Consider the following 8,217-nt stretch of genomic DNA (forward strand, 5'->3'; position numbering starts at 1 on the left):
AAGGGAAAATAACGACATGCTTCGAGCGACTTTTAATCATTTTCATGCATACATCAAGTCCACAGCTTGAAAATTGTGAATAGCTGAAAAATATTTGGGTTATTTTTTCACCGATATCAACGCCATATTATTTCAGCAATGCAATTTTATAATTGGTTTTACTTTCTTATTGTTGGATTTAATTTTTGTACGCGACCGTGTTGGTCAGAACTAACCTTTGACCCCCACGTAGTCAACCAATCAAAAGCGTGCATCCTACGGAGCTGTATCCAATGAAACTCGGCGGAGCGCTATTTGAATGCTGTGTGAAGTAGCGTCATTCACGGCTTGTTATCAGCGTTACCTGGAGCATTCAGCTAATGTTATGGTCGTTGCAGTTGTCCGCTAAATAAATTATCCTGTCTCATCTTTAAAGCGCCGTTTGTCTCGGCACATCAACGTTAAGCATGTCGTCTGTGGAAGTTCAGGCTGCGGTGAGTAAACTAACGAGCTAGCTTAGTGCATTTGACCCCTGGAGAAAGCTGTGAGCGTTAACGTTAGCTTGATTCGCTAGCAACGTTAGCGTGCCTCTTTTGTTTTGTGGTTATCAAGTTCTGTTCTCTGCTTTATTTGGTTATTCCTTTTTCACATCGTAGATATTTATGCAGTAATTGTGCACATGTGCTTGTGTTGTGTGGAGAACAGCTGCCACATCCTTAGACCAGTCAGTGTTTTTGCTTTGCAACGTTTTGAATTGTTCTTCCTAACAGCTTAGGGGCGCAGAAAACCCAGCACAGATGGGAAAAGCCACAGCAGCTGGTCAAAGGAGAGCTGCGCTTGGAGAGCTGACCAACTTTCCAGGCATGGCAGTTAACACAAAGGTAAAGTTATGAAGCAACAGACATACAGGTAGCTAGTTCAACAAAATGCATGGCTCTGACTGACTTCAATTGTACTTTGTTCCTTCAGAGGACCGGATCAGTCAAAGCTTCAGCCAAGCCGTCCGTCAACCAAAAAGTCAAACAAGCTGTGGTTCAACCCATGCGTCAAAAAGTCCAGGTGGAAGCACCTGAAGACCCGCTCCCCCCTGTGGCAGAGGAGGCGGCTGACGTGTCCATGAAGGAGGAGGAGGAACTGTGCCAGGCTTTCTCTGAGACGCTTCTCACTGTAGAGGACATTGATGAGCAGGATGGAGACATGCCACAGCTCTGCTCTGAATACGTCAAAGACATCTATGCCTATCTACGGCTCCTTGAGGTAATTCATGCTCCTATATTTGCCCTTACTCTGCTATGCTTTTTCTTTTGTATTGAGTGTATTTTATCTTACAAGTTGTGTTGTCTCCACAGGTGCAGCAGGCTGTGCGACCCAAGTACATGCAGGGTTATGAAATCACCGAACGCATGCGAGCTCTTCTAGTTGACTGGCTGATCCAGGTTCACTCCAGGTTCCAGTTGCTTCAGGAGACATTGTACCTCACGGTTGCCATCTTGGATCGTTTTCTGCAGGTACAAACTGTTTTAAACAGGTTTTCTTGTTTAGCTTTCTGTGAACTAGCTAACACTCATTCTTAATGTGCTGCAGGTCCAGCCAGTGTCTCGTAGAAAGCTGCAGCTTGTCGGTGTGACTGCCATGCTAGTGGCCTCAAAGTATGAGGAGATGTACAGTCCGGAGGTTGCAGACTTTGCCTACATCACAGACAATGCATTCACAAAGCCCCAGATTCTGGAGATGGAGCAGGTGATGTTGAGGAGCCTCAATTTTGACCTGGGACGCCCTCTGCCACTACACTTCCTCAGGAGGGCTTCAAAGGTTGCAAGCGTGAGTTTGTCTAGTTCTCAGCACCTTGGGGATGAATACTACAGGCATTTAGATTAAGTTTGGTTTCCATGCTGAAATGGCCGTTGGCAGAAAGCAATTGTTTTTATGAGTATAAGTTGGAGAGTTTTGAATTTTGTCTCCTAGAGTCTTTATGTAGTTAAATGTAGTGACTGTCTTCTGTCTGTCTAGTCTGATGTAGAGAGACACACGCTGGCCAAGTACCTCATGGAGTTGACTCTGCTGGACTACGACATGGTGCATTATCGCCCCTCTGAGATCGCTGCTGCTTCCCTCTGCCTCTCCCAGCTGCTGCTTGATGAGCTGCCATGGGTGAGTTCACTGGAGTCAATGGGGCTACAAAGCAAACATGAGTTCATAAGGCAAAATACAGGATTTAAAGACTCAACCAACAGTTCTTTAGTGAATTGATCTCTCCTCCCTTGTGTTGCAGTCTCCTACACAGCAGCACTACTCTACTTATGACGAGGCCCACCTCAAGCCAATCATGCAGCGCATTGCCAAAAATGTGGTGACTGTGAATGAGGGGAAAACCAAGTTCCAGGTGAGCTGCAAAAATGCAGTGTTGCATAAGATGACATGCTTTTGTTTTGACGTGTTTTACTGATGCCTTGTATTTCCCTCCAGGCTGTCAAGAACAAATATTCGAGCAGCAAGCTGATGAAAATCAGCCTCCTTCCTCAGCTCAAGTCTTCAGTCATCAAGAACATGGCTGCTTCTCTGCTCGACAACCCCTGAGTCATTTTTAATTTCTGAAATGGAAGCTTTACTTGCACTTTATTTTAGCCTGACCAAGACTGTGGAGAAATTTCACTAGCTTTTAATAAAGGTTTTTTATATTTCTAATCATTACTTGGTAACTTTAAGTGATTTTTGGCCTAAAATCTTGAGGTACACATGAATCGCCCCACACCTTCACTGTGGTGTACTACAGCCTGTCAATCAAACCTGACTACCTGGGGTTAAAAAAATGTATGACATTTATATAAATGTTTCACCTACAGCAAGTTTTATCTAGTTGACAGCAGTAGTGTTCAATTAAGTTGGGATGCTGCAGACACATGGGTTATTTTGGTTCAAGGTGGTCTATACCCTTGCGATAAAACTTCTATTCCAAAACTCATGCTCTGCTCCCTTTCTGCTTGATTTTTAGATGGTTGTGAGGACATAGTTTGCCTGATAGTGTGCATTCTCAGTTTCACATGAACACGGCTACTGCTTTGGTAGATTGTTTATTTTCAAATATTTATGTCCATGACAAGCTTTTTGTTAGGTTTTCTACCTCAATGGGTGAAGCAAGTGCCTTTATTGTAGAAAAGTCAAATTTTGAATTGAAGATTGTGCTCATCTTTATTTTACAGTAAGCGATGCTCCTCAGATGTGTTGACATTAGCAGAATGAGAGTGTGTAGAATTGTTTGTTTTCTTTCTTAATCAAAGCAGCATGTTCAGACTTGAATGTTGGCATCAAGAAGAATGGTGATTTGCCAACTCCTTAGTTTTTAACAGCTGATTGGAATTTCAAAGTTACTGCTCTGTGCAATCAACTAAATATAACATTAGCATTATGAGACGACCACATTTTATTATTTTTCTGGTTTTTGGCTGGTATTTTTGATTTTTCACCCATACATTTCAAATCCACCCCTGAAAATGTGAGTCAAAATTCACAATACATATGTTACATATACTTTACAACTGCATTGCAGGAGTTGTATCTCAGATATAGCTACATACTTTAAACATTTTCATGCTGTTGAAATATAATTAAACTTGTGTTTGCATATATTATACAGGTAAAGATTTGAGATTTGCATGCTGTGACATGGCCTACTGTATGTTAAACATGAATCTTTCAATTCTTGACATGATTTTGTCTCCATAGATTTCCTCTGTTTTAGAAGTGTATAATTTGTTCATGGAAAAAGGAATTAAACCATCTTGATTTTCCTAGCATAGAATTTAGCACATGGCTTGTCTTTCACATCCTTGGTTGATGTTGATTGATGCAGTGTATTATCTATGAGTGTTTCTTGGATCTGAATACTCATTCACAAATACAAGTTTAGCTCAATATAAAAAATATAACCATCTTTTTGCTTAAAAGTAATCAATGGTCAGCCTATGATAGACTAAATGACAAAATACACAAGTGCTTGTTGTCACATGACTAGGACTCGAGTCAGACTCAAACCCACAGAGGATCCAGCCTAAAGAGAATGATCAGCTCATCCTATTATATAATCTACATCATGTGTGTAATGTGTTGAGTTAAAGTTTACTGACAGAGAAGAACCAAACTCATCTGTTACCCCAACAGGGTTCCTGCAGGCCTTGAAAAAGTTCAAAAGTTTATAGATGTGAGATTTAAGTTTTTGAAAATAAATGGATAGCCTTGAAAGTAATTTAAATATTGCACCCAAATTCACTGATATGCCTCGGCTCTCTCCCTCCTAGCACCAACACTAAACATCCTGAGGAAATCCTGTGATGGAGATTTGTATTAAAATGAAGGAATTCACCAGGATTTCTTGACCTAACAAGATCATGAGTAAAACAAATGCAAGCTCTCTGTCTCATTTTGAACATTGTCATGTCTTACCCAAAACATGCCAGTTTTGAGTTCTCAATTTTCACATAACAAGACCTTAAATGTCGTTGAAAAGTCCTTGAATTTGTCCAGGGAACCCTGTGCCCCCCTTTCTTTAATTTTGTTTATAGTTATACATGTGTTGTTGTTGTTTTTTACCATCAGCTAAAGCTCAACAAGCGCTTTCCAATGATGTATAATGCTCACTTTCGACCAGAATGTCGCTTATGCACCTGTCGTGTTTTCTGAACAAATGAGTGCAGGCCTAACCTTTGACCCCACGTGGTCAACCAATCAAAAGCGTGCATTCTACCAAGCTGTATCCAATGAAAGTTGACGGAGCGCTATTTCAATGCCGTGAGACGGTGTTATTCACTGCTTGGTTTCAGCGTTACTTGGAGCATTACATGTTTGTTATGGTTGTTACTGCTGGTCGCTAAATATCCTATCTTCTCTTTAAAGCGCCGTTTTGCTCGGCACATCAACGTTAAGATGTCCGCTGTGGAAGTTCAGGCTGCGGTGAGTAAACGAACAAGCTAGCTTAGTGCATTTGACTCAAGTTGGAGAAAGCGGCGAGCATTAACGTTATCTTGATTCGCTAGCAACGTTAGCGAGCTTCTTTTGTTTTGTGGTTATCAAGTTCTGTTCTGTAAGTTATTTAGCTAGTGCTTGTTCACATAATATATATATATATATATATATATATATATTTATGCAGTAATTGTGCACATGTGCTTGTGTTGTGTGGAGAACAGCTGCCACATCCTTAGACCAGTCAGTGTTTTTGCTTTGCAACGTTTTGAATTGTTCTTCCTAACAGCTTAGGGGCGCAGAAAACCCAGCACAGATGGGAAAAGCCACAGCAGCTGGTCAAAGGAGAGCTGCGCTTGGAGAGCTGACCAACTTTCCAGGCATGGCAGTTAACACAAAGGTAAAGTTATGAAGCAACAGACATACAGGTAGCTAGTTCAACAAAATGCATGGTTCTGACTGACTTCAATTGTACTTTGTTCCTTCAGAGGACCGGATCAGTCAAAGCTTCAGCCAAGCCGTCCGTCAACCAAAAAGTCAAACAAGCTGTGGTTCAACCCATGCGTCAAAAAGTCCAGGTGGAAGCACCTGAAGACCCGCTCCCCCCTGTGGCAGAGGAGGCGGCTGACGTGTCCATGAAGGAGGAGGAGGAACTGTGCCAGGCTTTCTCTGAGACGCTTCTCACTGTAGAGGACATTGATGAGCAGGATGGAGACATGCCACAGCTCTGCTCTGAATACGTCAAAGACATCTATGCCTATCTACGGCTCCTTGAGGTAATTCATGCTCCTATATTTGCCCTTACTCTGCTATGCTTTTTCTTTTGTATTGAGTGTATTTTATCTTACAAGTTGTGTTGTCTCCACAGGTGCAGCAGGCTGTGCGACCCAAGTACATGCAGGGTTATGAAATCACCGAACGCATGCGAGCTCTTCTAGTTGACTGGCTGATCCAGGTTCACTTCAGGTTCCAGTTGCTTCAGGAGACATTGTACCTCACGGTTGCCATCTTGGATCGTTTTCTACAGGTACAAACTGTTTTAAACAGCGAGTTAACAGAAAGTTAAACAAGATAAACCCTAACACTCATTCTTAATGTGCTGCAGGTCCAGCCAGTGTCTCGTAGAAAGCTGCAGCTTGTCGGTGTGACTGCCATGCTAGTGGCCTCAAAGTATGAGGAGATGTACAGTCCGGAGGTTGCAGACTTTGCCTACATCACAGACAATGCATTCACTAAGTCCCAGATTCTGGTGATGGAGCAGGTGATGTTGAGGAGCCTCAATTTTGACCTGGGACGCCCTCTGCCACTACACTTCCTCAGGAGGGCTTCAAAGGTTGCAAGCGTGAGTTTGTCTACTTGTTCCCAACACCTTGGAGATGAATAACCAACCACTTACACCAGGATTTAGGATATTTCTATGCTGAACTTGCCCTTGGCAATAAGCAAATGTAGGCTCTTCAGCCTATATTTATAAAAAAAAATCTAGGCTGTGGAGTTTGAATTTTCTCCTAGCATCTTTATGTAGTTTGTCAACGGGGCTCTCAAGAGTGGCTTGGTCTTCTGGGAAGAAAAGGACCACTGCTTGGGTGTCTCTAGTACCTTCCGCTGGTGCTGTTTGGTGATGGGGATCAGTCTTCAATGGATTGATGACGCTGTCTCTGTCTAGTCTGATGTAGAGAGACACACGCTGGCCAAGTACCTCATGGAGTTGACTCTGCTGGACTACGACATGGTGCATTATCGCCCCTCTGAGATCGCTGCTGCTTCCCTCTGCCTCTCCCAGCTGCTGCTTGATGAGCTGCCATGGGTGAGTTCACTGGAGTCAATGGGGTTACAAAGCAAACATGAGTTCATAAGGCAAAATACAGGATTTAAAGACTCAACCAACAGTTCTTTAGTGAATTGATCTCTCCTCCCTTGTGTTGCAGTCTCCTACACAGCAGCACTACTCTACTTATGACGAGGCCCACCTCAAGCCAATCATGCAGCGCATTGCCAAGAATGTGGTGACTGTGAATGAGGGGAAAACCAAGTTCCAGGTGAGCTGCAAAAATGCAGTGTTGCATAAGATGACATGCTTTTGTTTTGATGTGTTTTACTGATGCCTTGTATTTCCCTCCAGGCTGTCAAGAACAAATACTCGAGCAGCAAGCTGATGAAAATCAGCCTCCTTCCTCAGCTCAAGTCTTCAGTCATCAAGAACATGGCTGCTTCTCTGCTCGACAACCCCAGTCATTTTTAATTTCTGAAATGGAAGCTTTACTTGCACTTTATTTTAGCTTGACCAAGACTGTAGAAATTTCACTTGCTTTTAATAAAGGTATTTTATGATATTGTTGGTCCTTACTTTGTGGTTAAATTTTTAAGAGAATTGGCCACAAGACCCTTGACTATGACAATCATTGTTTAACCAAACTCTTAGAGGGACACATCAGTTCATTCTAGTGCACCTTTAGTTGATGTATTGCAGCCTGTCAATCAAACCTGAGCTGATAAGAATTTGTGACTTTTATGACAATGTTTGCCTATAGCAAGTGTTACCTAGCTGACAGCAGAATAGTTAAATTAAGTTAGGATGCCAGAGACACATGGGTTTTACTTCCAAGTGCTGTAAGAAGTGATACTTGTGATGTTTAAAACTCAAACGCACTACTCCTTTCTGCTTGATTTTTAGATGTTGTGTAGACCTTAAATTGGCAGACTGTGTGCATGCTCAGTTTCACATCAATGAACATACTAGGTACAGTGTCATGTAGATTTTATTTTTTTTTCTCAAAAATGTGTCCATACTTTTGGTTCCAGCTTTTCGTCAGTGCAAACGTGTCATGTTTTCTACCTCAGTGGGAGAAGCAAATGCCTTATTTGTAGAAAACTTAATTGAACTGACAAGATTTTGCTCGTCCTTATTTTCCAGTAGCAATATTCCTCAACTGTCTTGGTGTTGACAGCATGAGGATGCACAAGCAGAATGTATAGACATGAGTCAAGGTGATTTGCTAACTGCTTTTGTTTTTGATAGCTGACACTTCCATTATCACAGTGCCTTTTTTTTTTTTCTTCTTGTGTTTGAATGGCATACCCTTACCCATGTGTTTCACGTCCACTCTTGTATAAGTGTCAGTATTCACAATACATAATGTCTACAATGTAATATATTCTATAAATGTAGTATCTGCAGTGCAGGAGTTTTATCTCAGATATTTGTACTTTAGAAAACATTTCCATGCTGTTTGCATATAATTTGCACCTAAAGATTTCAGTTGCATGTTGTGACATCCA

The 8,217-nt window shown here is 41.8% G+C and overlaps 2 protein-coding genes across 2 annotated transcripts; both read left to right on the plus strand.

Moving 5' to 3' along the window:
* The first annotated feature begins 318 nt into the window (after positions 1 to 318).
* Positions 319 to 3,709, plus strand: LOC139667571 (G2/mitotic-specific cyclin-B2-like). The gene is made up of 8 exons (XM_071547058.1): positions 319 to 473; positions 750 to 860; positions 949 to 1,236; positions 1,329 to 1,487; positions 1,564 to 1,800; positions 1,990 to 2,130; positions 2,252 to 2,362; positions 2,446 to 3,709. The coding sequence occupies exons 1-8, from the start codon at positions 447 to 449 to the stop codon at positions 2,554 to 2,556; spliced, it is 1,185 nt and encodes a 394-aa protein (XP_071403159.1). The 5' UTR covers positions 319 to 446; the 3' UTR covers positions 2,557 to 3,709.
* A 1,093-nt stretch (positions 3,710 to 4,802) lies between these two features.
* LOC139667573 (G2/mitotic-specific cyclin-B2-like) lies at positions 4,803 to 7,465 on the plus strand. Its single transcript, XM_071547060.1, has 8 exons — positions 4,803 to 4,926; positions 5,228 to 5,338; positions 5,427 to 5,714; positions 5,807 to 5,965; positions 6,044 to 6,280; positions 6,605 to 6,745; positions 6,867 to 6,977; positions 7,061 to 7,465. Exons 1-8 carry the CDS (start codon positions 4,900 to 4,902, stop codon positions 7,178 to 7,180), a joined length of 1,194 nt encoding a protein of 397 aa, XP_071403161.1. The 5' UTR covers positions 4,803 to 4,899; the 3' UTR covers positions 7,181 to 7,465.
* The last annotated feature ends 752 nt before the right edge of the window (positions 7,466 to 8,217 follow it).

This window comes from Centroberyx affinis, unplaced genomic scaffold (genome assembly GCF_046629955.1).
Source record: "Centroberyx affinis isolate AG114_WGS23_722 - 3 ecotype Tasmania unplaced genomic scaffold, CSIRO-AGI_Caff_v1 ptg005635l_1, whole genome shotgun sequence".
Lineage (NCBI taxonomy): Eukaryota > Metazoa > Chordata > Actinopteri > Beryciformes > Berycidae > Centroberyx > Centroberyx affinis.